We start from the raw sequence: 27,572 nt of genomic DNA on the forward strand, positions 1-27,572 counted from the left end.
TTCTGAAAGATCCCAAATGGGTAGTGAGTCTGGAAAATGCATTCAGGCATAATACCACATGTAAACTTTGTTTTTTGAAACAGAGAATTTAATTTATCACAATAACAGCAATTACAAGTCGTTTTCAGATGATTCTTTTAAATCTGGACCCTGGAAGTGACCACTGCATTAATGGCCTGCATTTCTCCAGATCTCTCTCTCTCTCTCATTATTTTTTTCTCTCTCTCCGCCACCCCTGCTGTCTCAACCTCTGAATGCTCAGCTATGAAAAGCCAACTGACATTTACTCCTGAGGTGCTGACCTGTTGCACCCTCTATAAGCACTGTGATTATTATTAGACCCTGCTAGTCGTCTATGAACGTCTGATGATCTGGCCTTAATGTCCATATACTCTTATCATCTCCATCCGGTGCAGCCAGATGAGGACTGGCCACGACTCTTGGTTTCTTCCTAGGTTTCTGTCTTTCTATGAGTTTTTCCTAGGCACTGTGCTTCTACATCTGCATTGCAAACTCTGTAGGACAATTGCACTTTGACAACTGCTGATGTAAAAATAGCTTTAGAAAATACAATTGATTGATTGATTTTATTAGAATTTCTTCATTCCTTTCTGCATTATATAAAAAAAACATAAATCAATTAGCATCAAAACCGGTGTTTGTGTGTGTGTCTTTGTACATGTTTGTGTGTCTTTGTACGTATATGTGTGCATGACAGAGGTAGGGAGTGGGCCATGGATAGAGGAGAAAAATAAAGAGGGTCCATGTTAAAACAATAGAGACAGGTTTGAAGTTCACAGTGTTACTGACTGATAGACATAGTTACACTTTTGATACATTGGGAGAGTTGTAGATAGGCCCTGGGCCCGGTTGCATAAAAAATATATATTTTTGGCCAGTAGCAAAACATTTTTATTACGAAGAACACAGATACTATGTCCCAATGCTCTCAAAAAGCAGTATTTCCCTGTTACCAACCTTCATTCCCCTACAGAAAGTCCTTTCAAATCAGTTGTCACTCAGGAGGATGATGACTAAAGGAAGCCATTTCATCGAATCGGGACACAACATTAGAGGGAGTTGAGGAAGGGGAGAGTGTTCCCAAGGCACAAAAGTGGGCAGCATTGTGGGGCATTACTCAGTAGGGGTCACTGAAGGTGTAGTGTGGATGTCCTGCATCCCTGGGGACGGGCTTCCCATCAACTGTGATGGTTGGTACAATGTAGCACCAGCCTTTGTTCAATGCCGTTATACATAGCCCATCTCTAAATAGCCCACCCAATCTACCTACCTCATTCTGAGGTCATCCTGAGGTAGTTGGATGGGCTATGTACAGGTGCAGTGATCTGTGAGCTGCTCTGACAGCTGGTGCTTAAAGCTAGTGAGGGAGATATGAGTCTCCAGCGTCAGTGATTTTTGCAGTTCGTTCCAGTCATTGGCAACAGAGAACTGGAAGGAAAGGCGGCCGAAGGAGGAATTGGCTTTGGGGGTGACCAGTGAAATATACCTGCTGGAGCACGTGCTATGGGTGGGTGCTGCAATGGTGACCAGTGAGCTGAGATAAGGCGGGGCTTTACCTTGCAAATACTTTTATAGATGACATGGAGCCAGTGGGTTTGGCGAAGAATATGAAGCGAGGGCCAGCCAACGAGAGCATACAGGTCGCAGTGGTGGGTAGTATATGGGGCTTTGGTGACAAAATGGATGGCACTGGGATAGACTGCATCCAATTCGCTGAGTAGAATGTTGGAGGCTATTTTGTAAATTACATCGCCAAAGTCAAGGATCGGCAGGATAGTCAGTTTTACGAGGGTGTTTGGCAGCATGAGTGAAGGATGCTTTGCTGTGAAATCAGAAGCTGACTCAAGATTTAATTTTGGATTGGAGATGCTTAATGTGAGTCTGGAAGGAGAGTTTACAGTCTAACCAGACACCTAGGTATTTGTAGTTGTCCACACATTTTAAGTCAGAACCGTCCAGGGTAGTGATGCTGCGCCACGGAATGAGAGTTGTATGGCATTGAAGCTGGTTTGGAGGTTAGTTAACACAGTGTCCAAAGAAGGGCCTGAAGTATACAGAATGGTGTCGAATACGTAGAGGTGGATCAGAGAATCACCAGCAGCAAGAGCGACATCATTGATGTATATAGAGAAAAGAGTCGGCCCAAGGATTGAACCCTGTGGCACCACCATAGAGACTGTCAGAGGTCCAGACAACAGGCACTCCGATTTTACACACAGGTCCCTGTCCCTGCAGTGTCGCAGCCACTCCACCTGAGCCAGGTACGGATGGCTTTCCACCTGAAGTATAGTAGGTTTGATGTTGGCTACGGAGAGCACGTCTGCTGTTGAAGCTGGACAGGCCGATAGCCTTGGTCATGCCCTTCCCCACCAGCTTCTCCATGGTAACCCAAGTCATATTGTAGTTGATGTCGTCGCCTGGCATAGAAAATGTGCTGACTCGTCAGGACACTGTTGTTCAGAGGAGCTAATCAACAACACAACAACAGTAACACAATCACTTCAAACTGAATCTGGAAAGACTGCAAATTAGCTGACATTTTTAAATTTACATTTGTACATTATGCCAGCTGTTTGATGATTTTGACTGGCTGAGAAACACTGCCTGCCTCATGTTCATTACTATGGGACAGCAAGAGATCAAATTTGAATATTGAAACAATGTTGCAATTGTCGGAGAGACAGACAGCAAGGTTTATACAAATCTCCGCTGTTGAAAACTTAATATTAGTCTAAAAGAAATGTGAGATAATGTCTAGATGCTTTTTATAGTGGACATTAAGTTTATAATTTGCCTGGCTGGGCTGATGAGACAGTGGATTGCGCAGTCAGATGGAACAGATTAAATTGGCATTTTAACATCATAGATTTAGCTGGTGGCAACTTGTGGAATAGACACCGACTGGAATGTGTTTTTAACCAATCAGCATTCAGGATTAGACCCACCCATTGTATAATTATAATTATAAACTGGGTGGTTCAATCCCTGAATGCTGATTGGCTGACAGCCGTGGTATATCAAACCATATACCACACGTATGACAAAACATTTATTTTTACTGCTCTAATTATGTTGGCAACCAGTTTATAATAGCAGTAAGGCACCTCGGGGGTTTGTGACCCCTTTGAGCCTTATTGCTTAAATAACCAACATACAAAAAAAACTATTTGGAAAAAGGTATTCATTAGCACCTTATCGCATAATTCTCAACATATCCCTAAAAACAGCAAGTTAAAATGTTTATCTTTGTTTACACTCTGTGTGAACGTTTGTTGGTCTTGTCGCCATGACGACAGGCTAGCTTGACTGGAGCTAACTTTAGCCAAGGTTTGCTTTTATAAATTAAACTATCAAAATGTCATAAATAACAATTATATCATTACACTCTGCTTAACTTGGTGTTTCATATCCTATGCTTTATAACTCACTTACCATGATAATAACGTTTAAAATAATTTGTTTAACTTCTCTCTTCAGTTTTCAGTTGGCTCTCATGCAACTGACTCACAGGCTAGTGCGAGAGCCACTGTAGAGGGAGTGTGTGTGAACAATCAAATCAAATCAAACTTTATTTGTCACATGCGCCGAATACAACAAGTGTAGTCCTTACCGTGAAATGCTTACTTTTACAAGCCCTTAACCAACAAGTGCAGTTCAAGAAGAGTTAAAAAATAATAAAAAGTAACACAATAAAATAACAACAACGAGGCTATCTATATACAGGGGGTACTGGTACCGAGTCAGTGTGCGTGGGTACCTTTAATTGAGGTAATTTGTACATGTAGGTAGGGGTGAAGTGACTATGCATAGATAAGTAACAGCAAGTAGCAGCAGTGTACAAAACAATTGGAGGGGAGGGGGGGTGGGGGTGTCAATGAAAATAGTCTGGTGGCCATTTGATTAATTGTTCAGCAGTCTTATGGCTTGGGGGTAGAAACTGTTAAGGAGCCTTTTGGTCCTAGACTTGGCGCTCCGGTACCGCTTGCTGTGCGGTAGCAGAGAAAACAGTCTTTGACTTGGATGACTGGATTCTCTGACAATTTTATGGGCTTTCCTATGACACTGCCTATTATATAGGTCCTGGATGGCAGGAAGCTTGGCCCCAGTGATGTACTGGGCCGTGAGCACTACCCTCTGTAGCGCCTTACGGTCAGATGACGAGCAGTTGCCATACCAGGCGCTGATGCAACCGGTCAGGATGCTCTCGATGGTGCAACTGTAGCAACTACTAGAGCGAGCAGCTCCCTCTGTGGGCGGAAACAAGCAACACGGAACATGAGCAAGAACGGTACTATTAATACAGAAAGTATTACTATTTCTGTATTAAAACACAAACTATTTCCCCTTTTCTTTGATGTTACAGACAAACTAGGACCAACAATAGTAGCCTGCCTCTGACTTTATCAGAAGCAAGTCCATACTGTTATATAAATTAATCAATATAAAACCAACTGACCTCTTTTGACCTTATTTAATGCATTATACTAGCATTGTACTATGGCAACGCACAATTAATAAAGATGGTACCATAATGATAATTTTTGGTAACATTTATCATAATTGTGCGTTACCATGGTAGAATGTCTAATGCAGGTTAAAACCATGGTATTTCCATGATCCACAACTATACCATGGTATAAAGGAGGCAATACCATGGCAATATTTAGATGCATGGGAGTACCATCATACTTCAAGGCTAAAACCATGGTACATTTCCATGATTCAGACTATACCATGGTATAAATGAAAATATTATAGTAGTATCATGGTATGAATGAAAGTACCATAGTATTACCATGGTACATTTTGGTAAGGGAAGGCATGTACTGCAGAATGAGTATCTGGTTACCGTGGAGATGGCCTGATTCACTGACTAAACCTCTCATAAAAAGAGATTGCATTTATTTTGTGAGAGCAAAATAAAACTTCTACAATCAAGACGGCACAACCAAATTGATTCAGAAGTTAATAACCTTGTTTTAGCTAGCTTTGTTGCCATTGATTGTGCATCCTCCATTGTTTAGATAAGTAGCTGATTGAAACAGTTAACTTTTTCACTTAATTTCAAAGGGGGGATTCACCTTAAAATGTTTTGTGCAACTGACTTAAAGTTAAAAAAGCATTATTTTTATGCAACCTGTGTCACGACTTCCACCGAAGTTGGCTCCCTGTTCGGGTGGTGCTCGGCGGTCGTTGTCACCGTCCTACTAGCCGCTACCGATCCCTTTTTCATTTGTCTGTTGGTTTTTTCTTATTAGTTTCACCTGTGTGTATTTTGGTTTAATTAGCTTCCCTATATATAGTAGTTTGTTTTGTGTGGGATTGTCTTTTGTTACGTGTATACATATTAGGTCGTGGTGTATTTTGTTTTCTATACTGGACACCCTGTGGTTTTGGGTTGTCTGGTATAGTGTCCTGCGCCCTGTATTTTATTGGGCTTATCAGTTTGGTGTGCAATAGTAAAGCACTTTACTCCATTACTCTCTCTCTGCGTCTGATTCCTGCACACACACCTAGTCCCGCGTGACAACCTGTTTTGTGCCCACATTTTTAGCATGTTATTTTGGCATTAATACGTATCCCATATCAGTTTACAAACAATGTAAAAAATATATATCATTTTGTTAATAAAGCCGCATACAAACATGGTCTCTTTATTTTGGTTTCTTGAGTAAGGCAGGTCCAAAATGCAGGTGTTTCAGTGCTTTCTGTGGTAGTGGGGCAAGCCAGAAGAAAATATGTAGCGTTTCGTCGTGATTGGCTCAGTGTTCTGTCACTCATGGGGACACTGCGTCACCACCAAGTCTAAGGGTAGACTTAGACAATTCTAGCCCCTTGCGCGCTGCCATAGAGTTACATTAGAAGTCCATCCAAGAAGGCTCAATGTCATTGCCCACAGATAAAATTACGTCAAATCACGTTATATGCACAGTTGCTTTGATTGGATTGATCATGTCAACATCATACTTTCAAAATCTTAGCTAGCAATCATCATCATGAATCAAGTTGACAATCTACTGACAAATCCTTTTTAATCCTTGTCATGTGAAGATAAATAAGAAAAATTATAGATAAAATGTACTGGTGCTCATCGGCTATTGGACATAAACACAACAAGTTGGAAATCGCAAATTCAACGATGAGTGGTTTGGAAGAAATCAGTGTGTGTGGGCACTGTGTGGGCACTGTCACTGGGATTAATCCCAAATCTGGGATTAAGGGGCTCTTTTCCAAGTTTAAAATCATAAACATTCAACGTTGGCCATGCTGTCAATGAAGCATGATTTGTGCTGTGCTCAAAACAACTTTTAACTCGGAACTGCAAAAACTTGACTTCAGTGAGTTCAAGACAACTGGGAAGTCGGGAATAAACGAGCTCCTGGGAAAATAGGTTTTGAACGGTCATTCGGCCTCTTTCTAGAGCTATGACCTGAAGATCAATGACGTCATCATGATTCGATTTTTTTTCTGAGTTCCCACTTTTTTTGAAAGCACCATAAATCCAGAGAATGACAGATTTTGATGACAGAATTTGCCCACGAAGGACCGCCGAGCCACCTTCCTGTTAAAGTGAGCACAGCACAACAAGGTGCCTGTGCCTCACCCTAATAATTTTGTCTATTTACCCCTCTTAATGTTGTCTACTGTTCTGACTTGATGGTGCACATGTAGCCTATAACCTATTTTAGAGAAGTGTAATCATCACATATTGTTAGAGCTCTCATTGTCTGCTTATATGCCCTCTTTATTCGTCCTATGGTTCTGACTTGGTGTACAAGGAGAACACTGTAAGAACGACCCATGTTCTGAATTCTGTCGCTGTACATTTCAAAAGTGCTAAAAAAATAGTTATATTGACAACGTCCATCCTAGCTCGCCCATTAATGTCTTAATCGAAATTACAGGTAGCCTCTTATCCGCTTGTCATCCCCCTTATGCCATAGTTTGTACATCTCAATTTTCATTAGAAACCACATTTGTTTAAGCAAGTCAACCATATCAGCTATGCTTTTTTTTTTAAAGGCAGTAAATGAGGCTGGATGAACTGTTTCGCTGCCAGACAAAACTCTGCTGATAGCAAGGTGTAGCAGTGGTAAGATGTTGGGACAGCTTTATGTCGGCCCTAACAGTTTGTGGGCACCGTTTGTCGTTATATATATATTCATGTATTGTTTAGTGTTGTGGCTTTGCTGGCATGCATCCCACTTAATATTTGTTGTTATTGCCACATCAAGATTTGCATGCTAAAATCGCTATTGCAACAGGGCCCTGGTCTATAAGCTTTTGTTTCAAATCAAATTTGTCACATATGCCAAATACAACAGGTGTAGACCTTACAGTGAAATTGCTTACATACAAGTCCTTAACCAACAATGCATTAAAAAAAAATAAGTGTTGAGTAAAAAAAAATAGATAAGTAAAACATTTAAAATAAAAGTAACAAATTAGTAATCCATTTGTAATGCAGATGTGTACCCATACTGGCAGATCAGTGATCTTCTTTCTGTTGGAGGAATACTGTGAAGGGATCATTAACATAGGAACATGTGAAACATTTTACTTTTTCACTCTCACTACGTCATTGAACCACGCCCTGGTGACGTGCTGACATCACGAGGCCTGGTTGGAAAGAGGAAGAAGAAATAACAACAACAGCAGCTCTGCTGGGCGAGTGACAGCGAGAGAGAAAATACGAGACTAGTTGAATCCTGTTAATTGCTATAGAATTTGTAATATCAGTTGCTGTTATTATTCAGCGCAAATATGTCTTTGTTGGGGAAGTTATTTGGCGCTGGAGGTAAAGGTGGGAAATCTGCTAGCCCTCAGGAGGCGATTCAGCGACTTCGAGACACTGAGGAAATGTTGACGAAGAAACAGGACTTTTTGGAGAAAAAGATTGACCAGGAACTCATCACTGCGAAGAAGAATGGCACAAAAAATAAAAGAGGTGAGATCTATGAGAAATACGGTTTTATCATGCCATGTTCAACTACTATCTTAAATTCGGAACCTCCCGACTAGTTAAAATGAACGTTGTATTTGCACAGAGCTTCTTATACTATAGCAATAGTTGATTCTGGTACCTTCAACCGGGAAACTCGGAGCTCGTGTTTCTAAAACGAGTTTCCAAGACGGAAATGTCCTAGTTCCGACTAGCACGTGAACGCGGTATGATTAGCTAACTGGCTAGCTTTTTATCCAAAAACTTCACATGAAGAACAAAGTACCACAGCCACAAAGTCAATAGGCTATATCGTACAAATGTAATGGATTTAGCTAACTTCAAGCAAAGACGGTATAGTGGGGGTAGGTAACCCTAGTCCAAGAGTTCCACAGGCACTTCATGGTTTTGATTTAACCAAGCGGCAACGTTTTTATTTAACTAGGGTAGTCGGTTAAGAACAAATTCTTATTTTACAATGACTGCCTACCCCGGACGACGCTTGGCCAATTGTGCGCCGCCCTACGGGACTCCAGATCACAGCAAGTTGTGATACAGCCCCGGATCGAATCAGGGTCTGTAGTGATGCCTCTAGCACTGAGATGCAGTGCCTTAGACCGACCGCTCCGCCACTTGAGACCAGGTATGTTGATTATTAATCGATCACTGAACTGATCAATTCTAGTCGGGCCAAATCCTGCAGTACCTGCGACACTCCAGCAACTGGGTTGCCAACTCCTGCAATACAGTATCAAGATATGCAGAAACTGCTTATCCAATAGAAATGGTCGTCACTAGATACCACAGCCACAAAGTCAGAAGGCCTGCCTACTCAACCAATCTGTTCAAGGAGTATGATGACGTTTATTTCGGCTTGCGGTTCACGTTAAACGACCAATCAGATGAGGCAGTGTGATGACGTGTGTGCAGGGGAAGAGGAGACATTTTATTTTATCTAGTGATCATCAATGATTTGGTTATTAGGTATAATTTAAACTAACCGTTCCAAATGCAAAGTGGTAATCGGTAATGTATGCAGACGACACTCAGTCAGATCCATTAGTATTTGGATAGTGACACAATTTGCCTCATTTTGGCTCTGTACACCACCACAATGGAATTGAAAGGAAACTATCAAGATGTGCTTAAAGTGTCGACTTTCATCTTTAATGTAAGGGTTTTGTCAAAATTACTGTATGAACCGTGTAAGAATTACAACCATTTTTATACATATCCCCCCAATATTACGGGCTCAAAAGTAATTGGACAAACTAACAATAATAAATTTAATTGTTTTGATACTTGGTTGCAAATTCTTTGCAGTCAATGACTGCCTGAAGTCTGGAACTTATAGACATCACCAGATGCTGGGTTTCTTCCCTGTTAGTGCTGTGCCAGGCCTTTACTGTAGCTGTCTTCAGTTCCTGCTTGTTCGTTGAGCGTTTTGCCTTCGTTCCACTTCTTTGCCTTAATGTATTGGGTTGCTTTCGGAGTATGCTTCGGGTCATTGTCCATCTGCAATGTGAAGCGCCGTGCAATGAGTTTTGAAGCAATTGGCTGAATCTGAGCAGATAATATGGCCCTAAGCACTTCAGAATTCATCCTGTTGCTTTTGTCAGCAGTTACATCAACAATCAATACAAGGAAACCCGTTCCATTGGCAGCCATACATGCTCACGTCATAACACTACCTCCACCATGCTTCACAGATGAGGTGGTATGCTTCGGATCATGAGCAGTTCCTTCCCTTTTCCATACTCTTCTCTTCCCATCATTCTGGTACAAGTTGATCTTTGTCTCATCTGTCCATAGGCTTTTAAAGATGTTTTTTGGCAAACTCTAATCTGGTCTCGCTGTTTTTGAGGCTTACCAATGGTTTACATCTTGTGGTAAACAGTCTGTATTTTCTCTGGTGAAGTCTTCTCTTGATTGTTGACTTTGACACAGATACGCCTACCTCCTTGAGGGTGTTTTTGATCTGGCCAACTGTTGTGAAGGGGCTTTTCTTCACCAGGGAAAGAATTTGTCTGTCATCCACCACAGTTCTTTTCCATGGTCTTCTGGGCCTTTTGGTGTTCCTGAGCTCACCAGTGTGTTCTTTCTTTTTAAGAATGTACCAAATAGTAGAAACATTATGTGTGGCCAAATCAATGATCTTTCTGATGGGTTTGTTTTCATTTTTCAGCCTAATGATGGCTTGCTTCACTGGCAGTGACAGGTCTTTGGACTTCATATTGAGGGTTATCAGCAACAGATTCCAAATGCTAATGCCACACTTGAAATCAACTCTAGACCTTTTATCTGCTTACTTGTAAATTAACTAATGAGGGAATAACGCACACCTGGCCATGGAACAGCTGAGCAGCCAATTGTCCAATTACTTTTGGTCCCTTAATTAAAGGGGGGCACATGTAAAAAGTGCTGTAATTCCTACACCGTTCATCTGATTTGGATGTAAATGCCCTCAAATTAAAGGTGAAAGTCTGCACTTTCAGCTCATATTCATTATTTGTGGTAGACAGCTAAAATAATAACTTGGTCAATGTCCAAATATTTATGGACCTGACTGTATGTATGCCATGGCCCCAACTATTGACCAAGCTATGTTAGGCAACAAGCTCAGATTGCAGCTCTAACAGAACACTGGTTTGTTTAAAACTTGTACTTCATGCGGTAAAGACTATATACATTTTGTTTTCTAATTCTCCCAAACATTTTTCAGATGGACTACATATTTATTCATTGGATGGTTCTCCCATCGATCGGGTCCCCAGCTATAAATATCTGGGTATTTGTATTGACTAATATTTTTTTTAAGACATATGGACGAGCTAGTTAAAAAGCTAAGATTTAAAGTGGACTTTAAAACATTTATTTTTATCTTGCTTCAATCTGCTTCCCACTATTTAGAGAGCACAGTCAACTTTCCTGCCAGTTCTTGACTATGGTGACATCATTTACCAGATTGCAGCAGTCACTACTCTTAAACCTTTGGATGCCTTCTACCATAGCGCCATTTGAAATACTCACCACTGCATCCTGTACCTAAAGGTTGGCTGGTCTTCATTAAAGTCCCTTAAATCACTTAATTATTCCCTTTTTGTTTACAAGGCTCTACTTCACGAGATTCAAACTTATCTAACTTCGTTGTTAAAGTATAAAAACATGAGATGCTGAAACACATTCACAGGGTTGAGGTTCCTCAGGTCTCCACTGGACTAGGTAAATCCGCTTTTAATTTTAATGCACCTCATTGCTGGAACCAACTAGAAAATACATTACAATTACATTTTCTGGTGCCATTTGGGCAATTTAAAGTATTGATTTGGGACCTTTGTACTGAGAATTGTATGGTTTTATTTCTTGAAAATTTGTGTTGTGCTGTATTTTAGTTTGTTTTACATTGTATCTGATTTAAGATGTTGTATTTTGAATTGTATATGCAGGGCTCCCTTGTGACCCCTCAATGGTGACTCCCGGTTTAAATTAAAGGTAAAATAAATAAAGGTTTGTAGTAATTTAAAGCTGCAATATGTAACCTTTTGGCATCCTGGCCGAATACAAATAGACATTTAACTTATACGTCTGTTTTGTATTTGCATCTTTTACTTTCGGTTTTGTACACCAGCTTCAAACAGCTGAAAATATATTTCAGTGGTTTAGATGGTACAATCATTCTCTACACTCAACTTGATTGTTTTGTCACATAAACTGAAATTAGGCAATGTATTAGAATTTTAGCAACCAGGAAATAGTTGAGTGATTTCTGCATAGTGCATTTAACCTTTTTTTGTTTTTAGAAAATTGTTTCTCTGATATGAAATATGTTCCTTATGTTTCCAAAACTGTATAGCAACTGATGCGTTTTAACGTTCAGAATGAGCGATTTGGGCTCTTAACAAAACTCCCCCAGCCAGAATATACTATCCTCAATAGGCGCTATTTAGCAATTGCACTTGTTAGAAACTTCCTTCAAACCGCATGCAGTGACATAAAAATGAATCTGATTCTGGGGAAGTAGTAAAAGGGCCTCATTACCAAAATCCTGAAGTATCGCTTCAAAACAGGACAGCAGATAATGTGGGCAACGTTTATTATAGCCCTGCAGTCCACCTTGGTATTTTTTAACCAGTTTCCATCTCTGTACAAAAGCATGTTCTTCAAGCTATGGAAGATGGCAAAAATATTAAATAATAACTGATTGGACTTACAGTGGGAAGAACAAGTATTTGATAACCTGCAAAATCGGCAGTGTTTCCAACTTACAAAGCATGTAGAGGTCCGTAATTTTTTATCATAGGTACACTTCAACTGTGAGAGACGGAATCTAAAACAAAGATCCAGAAAATCACATTGTATGATTTTTAAGTAATTAATTAGCATTTTATTGCATGACATACAGTGGGGCAAAAAAGTATTTAGTCAGCCACCAATTGTGCAAGTTCTCCCACGTAAAAAGATGAGGCCTGTAATTTTCATCATAGGTACACTTCAACTATGACAGACAAAATTAGAAAAAAAATCCAGAAAAATTACATTGTAGGATTTTTAATGGATTTATTTGCAAATTATGGTGGAAAATAAGTATTTGGTCAATAACAAAAGTTTCTCTCAATACTTTGTTATATACCCTTTGTTGGCAATGACAGAGGTCAAACATTTTCTGTAAGTCTTCACAAGGTTTTCACACACTGTTGCTGGTATTTTGGCACATTCCTCCATGCACATCTCCTCTAGAGCAGTGATGTTTTGGGGCTGTTGCTGGGCAACATGGACTTTCAACTCCCTCCAAAGATTTTCTATGGGGTTGAGATCTGGAGACTGGCTAGGCCACTCCAGGACCTTGAAATGCTTCTTACGAAGCCACTCCTTCGTTGCCCGAGTGGTGTGTTTGGGATCATTGTCATGCTAAAAGACCCAGGCATCTTCAATACCCTTGCTGATGGAAGGAGGTTTTCACTCAAAATCTCACGATACATGGCCCCATTCATTCTTTCCTTTACAGTCAGATCAGTCATCCTGGTCCCTTTGCAGAAAAACAGCCCCAAAGCATGATGTTTCCACCCCCATGCTTCACAGTAGGTATGGTGTTCTTTGGATGCAACTCAGCATTCTTTGTCCTCCAAACACAACGAGTTGAGTTTTTACCAAAAAGTTATATTTTGGTTTCATCTGACCATATGACATTCTCCCAATCTTCTTCTGGATCATCCAAATGCTCTCTAGCAAACTTCAGACGGGCCTGGACATGTACTGGCTTAAGCAGGGGGACACGTCTGGCATTTGAGTCCCTGGCGGCGTAGTGTGTTACTGATGGTAGGCTTTGTTACTTTGGTCCCAGCTCTCTGCAGGTCATTCACTAGGCCCCCCTGTGTGGTTGTGGGATTTTTGCTCACCGTTCTTGTGATCATTTTGACCCCACGGTGTGAGATCTTGCGTGGAGCCCCAGATCGAGGGAGATTATCAGTGGTCTTGTATGTCTTCCATTTCCTAATAATTGCTCCCACAGTTGATTTCTTCAAACCAAGCCACTTACCTATTGCAGATTCAGTCTTCCCAGCCTGGTGCAGGTCTACAATTTTGTTTCTGGTGTCCTTTGACAGCTCTTTGGTCTTGGCCATAGTGCAGTTTGGAGTGTGACTGTTTGAGGTTGTGGACAGGTGTCTTTTATACTGATAACAAGTTCAAACAGGTGCCATTAATACAGGTAACGAGTGGAGGACAGCGGAGCCTCTTAAAGAAGTTGTTACAGGTCTGTGAGAGCCAGAAATCTTGCTTGTTTGTAGGTGACCAAATACTTATTTTCCACCATAATTTGCAAATAAATAAATTAAAAATCGTACAATGTGATTTTCTGGATTTTTTTTCCTCTTTTTGTCTATCATAGTTGAAGTGTACCTATGATGAAAATTACAGGCCTCTCTCATCTTTTTAAGTGGGAGAACTTGCAAAATTGGTGGCTGACTAAATACTTTTTTGTCCCACTGTAAGTATTTGATCACCTACCAACCAGTAAGATTTCTGGCTCTCACAGACCTGTTAGTTTTTCTTTAAGAAGTCCTCCTGTTCTCCACTCATTACCTGTATTAACTGCACCTGTTTGAACTCGTTACCTGTATCAAAGACACCCGTCCACACACTCAAACAGACTCCAACCTCTCCACAATGGCCAAGACTAGAGAGCTGTGTAAGGACATCAGGGATATAATTGTAGACTTGCACAAGGCTGGGATGGGCTACATGACAATAGGCAAGCAGCTTGGTGAGAAGGCAACAACTATTGGCGCAATTATTAGAAAATGGAGTTCAAGATGTTCAAGATGTCCAGGCCTGTCGGAAGTTTGCCAATGACCATCTGGATGATCCAGAGGAGGAATGGGAGAAAGTCATGTGGTCTGATGAGACAAAAATAGAGCTTTTTGATCTAAACTCCACTCACCGTGTTTGGAGGAAGAAGAAGGATGAGTACAACCCCAAGAACACCATCCAAACCGTGAAGCATGGAGGTGGAAGCATCATTCTTTGGGGATGCTTTTCTGCAAAGGGGACAGGACGACTGCACCGTATTGAGGGGAGGATGGATGGGGCCATGTATCGCGAGATCTTGGCCAACAGCCTCCTTCCCTCAGTAAGAGCATTGAAGATGGGTCGTGGCTGGGTCTTCCAGCATGACAACGACCCGAAACACACAGCCGGGGCAACTAAGGAGTGGCTCCATAAGAAGCATCTCAAGGTCCTGGAGTGGCCTAGCCAGTCTCCAGAGCTGAACCCAATATAAAATCTTTGGAGGGAGCTGAAAGTCTGTATTGCCCAGCGACAGCCCCAAAAGCTGAAGGATCTGGAGAAGGTCTGTATGGAGGAGTGGGCCAAAATCCCTGCTGCAGTGTGTGCAAACCTGGTCAAGAACTACAGGAAACATATGATATCTGTAATTGCAAACAAAGGTTTCTGTACCAAATATTAAGTTCTGCTTTTCTGATGTATCAAATACTTATGTCATGCAATAAAATGCAAATTATTTAATTAAAAATCATACAATGTGATTTTCTGGATTTTTGTTTTAGATCCCGTTTCTCACAGTTGAAGTGTACCTATGATAAAAATTACAGACCTCTACATGCTTTGTAAGTAGGAAACACTGCCGATTTTGCAGGTTATCAAATACTTGTTCTCCCCACTGTACATGGCACCTTTCTCGACACTCAGGACTCTTAACAGTGTAAGGGGAAACTTCCATTGTTAGTACTGCAACATTATTAAAATGAAATTAATGTTATAAAAGTGTAGATTATAAATTACAGTGATCTGTCTTTGAACTTATTGCCGCCTTGTTCATTTCAGCAGAATATTTATCTTTGGCTTTTGTTTGTCGAGTGTCTTTCCCATGGTGGCAAAATAGGTCTTTGTGCCCACAACTTGAAAGAAAACACCATTGAATGGGAGACTTTTAAACTCAGTTGGGAGAGTTTCTTCCTGCCAACGGCTGTGCATCTGTTGAACGTCAAAGAATATGATATATTTCTATTTGAAATGACTACTCACCCTTTAGCGCAAAACCTTTTGTGCTTTCTTAATGTTTTGAACTTTAGTGATGTTGCCAATTCTTGTTTCTGAACAATATTTAGTTCAGTTATTTGGTCATCGAACTTGAACTTGAGATAACCCAAGGCGGCATACGCATCATCACACACCCTCATCTGATTTGTCAGGTAAGCGGGCCTTCTGAGCCGGCCTACCATCACATAACAGAGGTGTGGACTCAAGTCACATGACTTGGACTCTATTCTGACTCGAATCACATGATGATTTGAGACTCGACTTGATAGGGAAGAGACTTGACTTGGAGCCTCCAGATCTACACTGTACAACACCTGTTCTTCCCATGATATAAACTGACCAGGTGAAAGCTATGATCCCTTATTGATGTCACTTGTTAAATCCACTTCAATCAGAGTAGATGAAGAGGAGGAGACCGGTTGAAGAAGGATTTTTAAACCTTGAGACAATTGAGACACTCAGGGTGAATGGGCAAGACAAAATATTTAAGTGTTTTAGGTTTTGACAAACAGAGGGAAAAACTAACGGACAACTAGTCAAAGCTGAAACCAAGTTTATTTACCCACTGGGTCAAACAGCTGAAAATACATAGACTTTTTTTTTTTACCTTGTCAGCTCGGGGATTCGATCTTGCAACATTGCAGTTAACTAGTCCAACGCTCTAACCCCCTTTCTCTCATTGCACTCCACGAGGAGCCTGTCTGTTACGCGAATGCATTAGAAGCCAAGGTAAGTTGCTAGCTAGCATTAAACTTATCTTATAAAAAACAATCTATCAATCATAATCACTATTTAACTACACATGGTTGGTGATATTACTAGTTTATCTAGCGTGTCCTGCGTTGCATATAATTGATGCGGTGCGTATTCGCGAAAAAGGACAGTCTTGCTCCAATATGTACCTAACCATAAACATCAATGCCTTTCTTAAAATCCATACACAAGTATATATTTTTAAAACGGTATATTTAGTTAATATTGCCTGCTAACCTGGCTCGTTGCGAGCTCTGTGAAGGCAAATATCTTCCTAACAAAGACAGCCAACTTCGCCAAACGGGGGAGGATTTAACAAATGCGCATTTGCGAAAAAAGCACAATTGTTGCACGACTGTCCCTAACCATAAACATCAATGCCTTTCTTAAAATCAATACACAGAAGTGTATATATATTTAAGCCGGCCTGTTTTGCTAAAAGAAATCCAGGTTAGCAGGCAATATTAACCAGGTGAAATTGTATCACCTCTCTTGCGTTCATTGCACGCAGAGTCAGTGTATATGCAACAGTTTGGGCCGCCTAATTTCCCATAATTTTACGTAATTATGATATAACATTGAAGGTTGTGCAATGTAACAGGAATATTTAGACTTATGGATGCCACCCATTGGATAAAATACGTAACGGTTCCGTATTTCACTGAAAGAATAAACGGCTTGTTTTCGAGATGATAGTTTCCGGATTCGACCATATTAATGACCTAAGGCTCGTATTACTGTATGTTATAATTAAGTCTATGATTTGATAGAGCAGTCTGACTGAGCGGTGGTAGGCACCAGCAGACTCGTAAGCATTCATTCAAACAGCACTTTCGTGAGTTTTGCCAGCAGCTCGTCGCTGTGCTTCAAGCATTGAGCTGTTTATGACTTCAAGCCTATCAACTCCCGAGATTAGGCTGGTGGAACCAATGTGAAATGGCTTGCTAGTTAGTGGGGTGCGCGCTAATAGTGTTTCAAACGTCACTCGCTCTGAGACTTGGAGTGGTTGTTCCCCTTGCAGGGATGTTCTCTTGATGTGTGTGAATTGCACCATTTTCCTGTCCTGCTAAGCGTTTAAAAATGAAACGACTACTTCTGGGTGTCAGGAAAAATGTATGGATTAAAAAGTACATCATTGTCATTAGGAATGTAGTGATGTAAAAGTTGTCCAAAATATAAATAAAGTACAGATTACCCCAAAAAACTACTTTAGTACTTTCAATTATTTCTACTTAAGTAATTTACATATCTGGGATGGAGTGTTTTTTTTTGTGTGTGTGTGTGGAGCAGAGTGGACAGGAGAGGGAGAGACAAAGTAGCCAACAAAGCCATGCCAATTTAATGTTATGTATCATCCCATTTGACAATGCCTGGCCTGACTACATCAAATCCGAGTAACCTAGAGAAGCTAGCTGAGCTAACGTAGCTAGCGATCAAATTTTTTTGTTCCTGAATTTTAATCCCATTTTGCATTGAGTTCTCACTTCACTTTTTACACATGGAACTAATTTTGACAGTAGTGCCGCTCTGATTGGCTGGCAAAAACAACAATCTACATGTGAAGGCTACCATACTTCCGACATTAGAGAGAAACAACCAGTCAAAAGTTTGGACAAACCTATTCATTCAAGGCTTTTTCTTTATTTTTACTTTTTTCTACGTTGTTGAATAATAGCGAAGACATCAAAACTATGAAATAACACATGGAATTATGTAGTAACCAAAAAAGTGTTAAACAAATCAAAATATATTTTAGATTCTTCAATGTAGCCACCCTTTGCCTTGATGACCGCTTTGCACACTCTTGGCATTTTCTCAACCAGCTTCATGAAGTAGTCACCTGGAATGCATTTCAATTAACAGGTATTCCTAAAGTTCATTTGTGGAATTTCTTTCCTTAATGCGTTTGAGCCAATCAGTTGTGTTGTGACAAGGTAGGGGTGGTATACAGAAGATAGCCCTATTTGGTTGATACACCAAGTCCATATTATGGCAAGAACAAATAAGCAAAGAGAAACGACAGTCCATCATTACTTTAAGAAATGTCAATGAATTTTAAGAACTTTGAGAGTTTCTTCAAGTGCATTTGCAAAAACCATCCAGCACTATAATGAAACTGGCTCTCGTGAGGACCGCCACAGGAAAGAAAGACCCAGAGCTACCTCTGTTTCAGAGGATAATTTCATTAGTTACCAGACTCAGATTGTAGCCCAAATAAATGCTTCACAGAGTTCAAGTAACAGACACATCTCAACATCAACTGTTTAGACGAGACTGCGCGAATGGTTGAATTGCTGCAAAGAAACCACTAAAGGACACCAATAAGAAGAAGAAACATGCTTGGGCCAAGCAACACGACCAATGGACATTAGACCGGTGGAAATCTGTCCTTTGGTGGTTCCCACCGTGTATGGAGGAGGCGTGGGGGTGCTTTACTGGTGGCAATGTGATTTATTTAGAATTCAAGGCACACTTAACCAGCATGTTTACCACAGCATTCTGCAGCGATACACCATCCCATCTGGTTTGGGTTTAGTGGGACTCATTTGTTTTTCAACAGGACAATGACCCAAAACAGGCTGTGTAAGGGCTATTTGACCAAGAAGGAGAGTGATTGAGTGCTGTATCAGATGACCTGGCCTCCACAATCACCCGACCTCAACCCATTTGAGATGGTTTTGGATGAATTAGACTGCAGAGTGAAGAAAAAGCAGCCAACAAGTGCTCAGCACATGTGGGAACTCCTTCAAGACTGTTGGAAAAGCATTCCAGGTGACTACCTCGTGAAACTGGTTGAGAGAATGCCAAGAGTGTGCAAAGCTGTCAAGGCAAAGGGTGGCACTTTGAAGAATCTCAAATATTAAATATATTTAGATTTTTTTTTAACACTTTGTTTACTACATGATTACATATGTGTTATTTCCTAGTTTTGATGTCTTCAGTATTATTGTACAATGTAGAAAATATTTAAAAAATAAAGAAACTCTTGAATGAGTAGGTATGTCCAAACTTTTAGCTAGTACTGTTGTCACAAGAATTTTGCTATCTCAATGGTTGAACTCAACTATCACTCAAGCTTTGTCTATTTACCAGAGGTTGTAAATCTCCTGTTAATAAAGAATTAGACAAAGTGTCAGATTCTGCAATAGAAATGAACACAAATGAACTCGCATCAGTTGAAACTCCACCTCTCTTTAGATGGACTGTTTTTTTCCAAAGTTCACATACATTGTTTATCAACCTTCTGCAACATGTTTCATCATCTTCTGCAAGCCTAGACATTTCTAACAGTTTTTCTCCTCCCTAGGGTGGGGAGGCCTCTTTCCAGTTATTAGTTTTACCGTTATCACAAGTCGACAGTTCAGTTGTCCTTGAATGTCTCAACTATACCCAGCTCATATTGCGAAATAGTAACACAATGGCCTAGTCACACACCTTATTGGATTATGACTCTAACACATTTCATCTTAAACATACAAATTATTCTATCAACTGTATATATTGTTGAGTTTAGTCAGGTTTTTGAACCATGTCTGAAATTAGTTCTAGGGAGGTTCAAGGTAAGATGTGATCTAGAAATCTACAAGCTACGCAGTGAAAGCATCTTATCACATCTAAGATACTTCAGATAATGTCTCGACTCAATTAAATACCTATTGTAAGCCTATACAAGGTCTCCCAGTGAATACAGAGTTAAACGACTCAAATGAACAGCGTTATATTTTGTATTTCCTCTTGCAGTGCTTTAGGCTTATGCTGCTCCATTAGTATTCCCACACATATCCTCTCACAGTTGTCTTTCCTTCCTCTCCTCTTGCATCCAGCTGCTCTGCAGGCATTAAAACGGAAGAAGCGGTATGAAAAGCAGCTGGGCCAGATCGATGGCACGCTGTCCACCATCGAGTTCCAGAGGGAGGCGCTAGAGAACGCCAACACCAACACCGAAGTGCTGAAGAACATGGGCTTTGCTGCCAAGGCCATGAAGGCAGCCCATGAAAACATGTAAGGGCCACCTCCACTTCTGTTTCACAAATGCTCCATGAAAGACACACACACACCTCCAAGAATGCAACAGAGTGCCTCTGTTGAACCAGGCCCACATTGTTCTACTTCATATTTGTCTAGTAAAAAGCACAAGGTGATGCACTGTTTATAGAGGTGTTGACTAACAGAGAGTAAACTGTATGAAAAGAAAGTCACACACTATATACAGTGCATTCAGAAAGTACTCAGACCCCTTGACCTTTTCCACATTTTGTTACGTTACAGGCATTTATAAAATGGATTAAATCTACACACTCAATCTACACACAATACCTCATAATGACAAGTCAATAACAGGTTTTTAGAATAAAAAAATAAAAAACGGAAATATCAAATCAAACTTTATTTGTCACATGCGCCTAATACAAGTGTAGACCTTACCGTGAAATGCTTACTTACAAGCCCTTAATCAACAGTGCAGTTCAAGAAAGAGTTAAGAAAATAATTTACCAAATAAACTAAAGTAAAAAATAAATAAAGTAACACAATCAAATAACAATAGCGAGACTCTATACAGGGGGTACCGATACCGAGTCAATGTGCGGGGGTACAGCTTAGTCGAGGTAATTTGTACATGTAGGTAGGGATGAAGTGACTGAATAGATAAGTAACAGCGAGTAGCAACAGTGTACAAAACAAATGGGGGGGGTGTCAATGTAAATAGTCCGGTGGCCATTTGATTAATTGTTCAGCCATCTTATGGCTTGGGGGTAGAATTAAGGAGCCTTTTGGTCCTAGACTCGGCGCTCCGGTACTGCTGGCCGTGCGGTAGCAAAGAGTACAGTCTATGACTTGGGTGACTGGAGTCTTTGACAATTTTTTGGGCCTTCCTCTGACACTGCTTATTATATAGGTCCTGGGTGGCAGGAAGCTTGGCCCCAGTGATGTACTGGGCCGTACGCACTACCCTCTGTAGTGCCTTACAGTTAGATGCCGAGCAGTTGCCATACTAGGCGGTGAAGCAACCGGTCAAGATGCTTTCGATGGTGCAGCTGTAGAACTTTGAGGATCTGGGGACCCATGCCAAATCTTTTCAGTCTCCGGAGGGGACAAAGGTGTTGTTGTGCCCTCTTAACAACTGTCTTGGTGTTTTTGGACCATGATAGTTTGTTGGTGATGTGGACACCAAGGAACTTGACGCTCTTGACCCACTACAGCCCCATCGATGTTAATAGGGGCCTGTTCGGTCCGCCTTTTCCTGTAGTCCACGATCATCTCCTTTGTCTTGATCACGTTGAGGGAGAGGTTGTTGTCTTTGCACCACACTGGCCGGTCTCTGACCTATAGGCTGTCTCATCGTTGTCGGTGATCAGGCCTACCACTGTTGTGTCATCAGCAAACTTAATGATGGTTTTGGAGACGTGTTTGGCCACGCAGTTGTGGGTGAAGAGGGAGTACAGGAGGGGACTAAATACACACCCCTGAAGGGCCCCAGTGTTGAGGATCAGTGTGGCAGACGTGTTGTTGCCTAACCTCACCACCTGGGGGCGGCCTGTCAGTAGGTCCAGGATCCAGTTGCAGGGGGAGGTGTTTAGTCCCAGGGTCCTTAGCTTAGTGATGAGATTTGTGGGCACTATGGTGTTGAACGCTGAGCTGTAGTCAATGAACAGCATTCTTACATAGGTGTTCCTTTTGTCCAGGTGAGAAAGGGCAGTGTGGAGTGCGATTGAGATTGGGTCATCTGTGGATCTGTTGGGGTGGTATGCGAGTTGGTCTAGGACATCAAGGAGGATGCTGTTGATGTGATCCATGACCAGCCTTTCAAAGCACTTCATGGCTACCAACGTGAGTGCTACGGGGCGGTAATCATTTAGGCAGGTTACCTTCACTTCCTTGGGCACAGGGACTATGGTTGTCTGCTTGAAACATGTAGGTGTTACAGACTCGGTCAGGGAGAGGTTGTGACCAAAATGATCACGGTTATCAGAATTATCGCAGTATTGTTAAAATGTTCTTGGAATGTTCAAACAACAAAAAATTAGCAGCACTATGCACTTTCTGTGTGCATAAGCATTAAAATAATAACATTAACATTCAAGATGTGGCCATGAGAGGTAAAAGTTTCCCTAGTGCCGGTTTAAAAGAACACAACCTTAAGTAAGTAAATCAAGTAAACAAACAACAAATAAACATAGCAGCACTCACTTTGTAGTGAGGCACAGCCAACCTTCATCAGCCTCAGAAAGCCTGGCCTCTCAAATTTGAAATGACATCATATTCTTTGCAATGTAATTTGAAATGGCTGCAGTGAGGTCTTGAGCATTTTTTGATGAGGGTGCATAAGCAGCCTGCCTTTCACTGGGTTTGTCTGCTGCACGCCCACTCTGTAAACAAGGGAATAGCAAATGTATTATTATTGGTGTTACATTTTATAATTATTATTATTATTGTTCACACACAGTCTATCTTCTGTGTTGCATTTGAGTATATGCAATGTCCCCATGCACAATTTCCATAAATACAAAGTAGACAGTGATAGTAATTGCAATGATCCCAACAATTGACAGAAATACAGGAGTCTTGCATGGGAGTCTTGCATGGGAGTCTTGCATGGGAGTCTTGCATGGGAGTCTTGCATGGGAGTCTTCATGGGAGTCTTGCATGGGAGTCTTGCATGGGAGTCTTGGGAGTCTTGCATGGGAGTCTTGCATGGGAGTCTTGCAGTCTTGGGAGTCTTGCATGGGAGTCTTGCATGGGAGTCTTGCATGGGAGTCTTGCATGGGAGTCTTGCATGGGAGTCTTGCATGGGAGTCTTGCATGGGAGTCTTGCATGGGAGTCTTGCATGGGAGTCTTGCATGGGAGTCTTGCATGGGAGTGTATAGTGTTTCTCCTGTTGGAACAACCAAGTCGATTTTAAATGAACAAAATATGTTGGTTGGGTGACTAAACTACCTAACGTGTTATCGTGTGCATTGGGCGAATAGAGTCTGCAGACACACAATGCATACAGCAGCAGAATGTTTTAGGTAACACTGAAAGCTTCAGTTTACATTATTGACAAGGTATTAGCAAGTTAGACAGACAAACCATTACATTTTCGCCCATTCCGAAGTCCCCACATCATGCATTGAGCCAAAAGTTAACTTAACCTTGCATTCGCTATAAAGTAGTGGGTGGTGGTCACGAAGATGACTCAAGAGATTTGAATTGTTGCCCACTTTCACTGTGATTTTTTTGAATTTTTTAAAATTTATAATATATATTATTATTTTATTTTTTAAATATGTCCTGCAGACAGGGTGACCATCTTCGATTAAGTTTCCCTCAGCACTCTTGTAAAACCCAAAGTATGACCACACTTCAGATGTAGTTTTCTTAGAAGCCTGAAAAATCTCCAGAGCGCTGTCACTGCCTTCCGCCATGTTTTCACACAAAACAAAACCCAAGTTACATGCTGCGCCTGCGTCAGACTGTTCCTAACTTTGCATAAGGCTGGACAGTATATGAGTTTTTCAAACCGTGGTAATCAAACACTTTTCACTCTGTTATTTAGGTTAGTATTGTGGAGTAACTACAATGTTGTTTTCTCATATCACAACACTTACACTGTTTTAAAATAACCATTGATCTCGTGGTCAAATCCCTGAGCATGTTCCTTCCTCTCCGGCAACTGAGTTAGGAAGGACACCTGTATATTTGTAGTGACTGGGTGTATTGATACACCATCCAAAGCCTAATTAGTAACTTCACCATGCTCAAAGGGATATTCAATGTCTGCTTTTTTAAATTTTTACCAATCAATGTCCTCCTTTGCGAGGCATTGAAAAACCTCTCTGGTCTTTGGTTGAATCTGTGCTTGAAATACAATTATCTGTGTACCCTCAATCAATTATTGAATGTGTGGGGTAGTCATTCAAAAAAAAACTTACTGAGTCCATGCAACTTATTATGTGATTTGTTAAGCCCATTTTTACTCCTGAACTTATTTAGACATTTCAGCTTTTCATTTATATTAATTCTGAAAAATGTTCAAACAAAATTCCACTGACATTATGGGGTATTGTGTGTAGATCTGTGACAAACAATCTCAATTTAATCTGTTTCAAATTCTGTCTGTAACACAAAATGTGGTAAAAATAAAGCGGTGTGAATACTTTCTGAACGCACTGTAGAGTATGCGACTTTCTTTTAATACTTCACGTGTGACAGGCACTTTGCATTCTAAATAATGTAATAACATGCTAACACCAATTTCTGCTGTAAGGTTGATTTTCATTTTCCATATCTCCTAATTCTTTTCAATGTAAATGTTTGGGAATTTCATCATTGCAGCTCATGGTGTAGTGATGTCAGAAATGGCTTGTGCTAGAAAATCTTTCAGAATGCCACTGTTATTCTTTCCTGAATTTGCTATGAATGATGTCCATTGCAAATTAAATGTTTTATTTTATTTTTTTCCACAGGGACATAGACAAAGTGGACGACTTAATGCAGGACATCACAGAGCAGCAGGAGCTGGCACAAGAAATCTCTGACGCTATTTCTAAACCCGTAGGGTTCGGAGAGGAATTTGATGAAGTAAGATAAAGCTAAGAAGCTGAGTGTGCATGTCTCAATTTTTCTATACCGAAGGGTTAGTGCAATTCGGTATCATTGGTATGTCCCTCACCTGAACCCTAACTTCAACCCTTAACCATTAATGTCAACTTCAATGGGGTAGGGACATCCCAAAGATCACGGATAGCAAGGACTCATACCGAATCAGACTGCAGTCATCTATCGTAGTTGTTATTAAATGTATCCTTATCTTCTTTGGATATGTAGACATGTCTAACCCCTAATGAGGTTTTATTTGTTTGTTTAGGATGATCTCTTGGCGGAATTGGAAGAACTGGAACAAGAGGAACTAGACAAAAACCTGCTAGAAATCGCAAGCACAGAGAATGTACCGCTGCCAAATGTACCCTCTACATCCTTACCTGCAAGACCAGCAGGTAATGGATATATTGGCTTAGCCACTCAAGCTTAGCCTCCTTTAAAGCTAGCTAATATCTCTTAAGATCACTGGCAGGAATTTAATTTACGATTGCAATGCCTTTGTCTATAAAATACTGTCTGTGGAGATGGGGAGGGAGAGAGAAAATGTACACAATAATAATTTGGTGCGATACCCAACATGAAACACTGAAAAGTCAATGTAATTGTCAGACATTGTAGCATATGCTACCACAGTCTTTATTTATAGGCAGATTGAAAAATCTTACTTACTCTATTAAATTAATGTGGTTCATTCTTACAGTACAGAAGAAGCAAGAGGAAGACGAGGATGACATGAAGGATTTGGAGGCATGGGCCGCCAACTAGCCACTGCTGTTACTCCATAGCTGCTATAGGTGGAAAAGAAAGACTATGGTTTAGTGTGATGTGTTTTAGAGACTTAAAAAAAGACTAAACACAGCTTGACAACCTTTCGCTTACTGTCAAGCTCAATCTCCTATAGAGGGGCAATGGCAAGTTGTACCTTTCACCACCAAAAGCCCCAAATCTCTGGAGCAACCAAACAGAAAAGGCTAATTTAAAAATGTGTTTTTCTGTGCGTCCCTCACCTTGTTCTCATCTGTAACGCATTGTTGCATTTCCTCCTTCTCTTAGCCCACAAAATATATTTTGAAGAGAAAGTATAAAAATGACTCCTCAAAACCTCCATGTAGAATTTCTAATACCGTTAATGTGTAGTGCAACAAGATATTACAATATCCTGTATTACTTTTTGTTGTTTATGCACAATATCAGTCATGTGTTCAAATGGCAATCAGCTGTTCTTGAATCTGTTTGTAAAAATATGCACTTAAAATACACCTATTGTACATGATATTTATTAATATCAATTTCCAGCGTGGAGAATTTGATTCCCATTTGCAGGGCTGTTGATTTTAAATGAGCTTTTGGCTGGATTTATTGAACTATATCATGAGTATCCTTCCAGATACTCTGGCTTTCACACCGGCAGATAACTATGAGGAAAACTCCACATGGTGTCCTTGAAATTCTTCTCTGCGTGATGGTTCACACGTATCTTTCTGTATCTTTGAAGTGAATGAATCTAACCGAACCTACAACTAGTTACATTTTGAAAACACAATGACAATTCTCTTGAAATATGTTTGTGCTATATCTGTTCTGGTTTGTGTAACTGAAGTGACTGTGTGAGTGACAGTATGCGCACCTCTGAGGTTGTTTGTTCATTTTCATCTTTAAGAGACATTAACACTAGAGGAGGTTTTAAAAAGTTGTTTATTAGTGTTTGGGCTTTTCAGAGTTATGTATTTTTTTTGTTTAATGATATGCTGTTGTGTGTAGGAAGAGATAATTGATTGTATTTAAACTCTATGCAGTCAGGTCTATTTAACATCATGGCTTTTCTGAGTTTGTGAACTTACCCCACTATTTTATAGTTCACTGTGGTGCTTGATGTTTTCAAATTTAAATGTTTCTTCTTTCTTTTTTTCTGTCTAAATTTAACTAATGTGGTATGACCGCATTTGTTATGTCTGACATGATCTGTGTGTTTGTATAAGGGGCTGTTTTTTTGCAGTCTGGTACCTATTTTTGTTTGGTCTGTCTTCCTACCCTGCCTATCACAACTTGCCCTTGTTCTAATGGTATGCCTAAATTAAACCTTTTGACAAATGTGCTTTTTTGTTATTTTTTTACTAAGAATATCTGTGCATTACTTTATCAAGTACTGTTGGTCAGAGTTATGGCAAGAGCTTGTGATGAGATCTATACTATTGAGAGGGCCAAGGTTCATGTAATAGTAAGTGTTACGTCAAGGGTTATGGTTGCATACCACTGTGTTGCTTGTGAAAAAAGCTCTGAGGCGGTGTCAGCTTTATAAGCTCCATTACTGTAATGTACCTCAAGGTAATCATTTTGCGTCGCACTTCCTTTGAAAGTTGCACACATACACCTTCATGAGTGTCATGTTGTGATAAGTGACATAAGGCACATCAATAAAACATCCATGTCATTAGTTCTGTAGTTTCCATGGTGCACTAGTAGCAGCCTAAGCAGAGCGCTCCTGTAAATATGTTCATATACAATTATTTTTGTGTTTCAGCTGTTTTGTTTTTGATGACATTAAGTTTTGCTGGATATTTCTGGTGGTTTTGACACAGATTTGCTGATAGACTGGCAGAACAACTATTTTTGGATTGACTGGCTGGCTAGCTGTCTAATTGTTTTTGTTTGAAGGATGCTTCTGGACACTACCAGCTTTTTTGTTCCACCTGGCTGCTGGTTCCTGATCTTTTG

The 27,572-nt window shown here is 40.5% G+C and overlaps 1 protein-coding gene across 1 annotated transcript; it reads left to right on the forward strand.

Moving 5' to 3' along the window:
* Positions 1–7,628: 7,628 nt before the first annotated feature.
* LOC112254104 (charged multivesicular body protein 4b) lies at positions 7,629–26,952 on the forward strand. The gene is made up of 5 exons (XM_024426334.2): positions 7,629–7,969; positions 20,098–20,275; positions 24,722–24,836; positions 25,123–25,252; positions 25,558–26,952. The coding sequence occupies exons 1-5, from the start codon at positions 7,786–7,788 to the stop codon at positions 25,620–25,622; spliced, it is 672 nt and encodes a 223-aa protein (XP_024282102.1). The 5' UTR covers positions 7,629–7,785; the 3' UTR covers positions 25,623–26,952.
* Positions 26,953–27,572: the final 620 nt, after the last annotated feature.

The sequence above is a fragment of the Oncorhynchus tshawytscha genome, linkage group LG07 (assembly GCF_018296145.1).
Source record: "Oncorhynchus tshawytscha isolate Ot180627B linkage group LG07, Otsh_v2.0, whole genome shotgun sequence".
Lineage (NCBI taxonomy): Eukaryota > Metazoa > Chordata > Actinopteri > Salmoniformes > Salmonidae > Oncorhynchus > Oncorhynchus tshawytscha.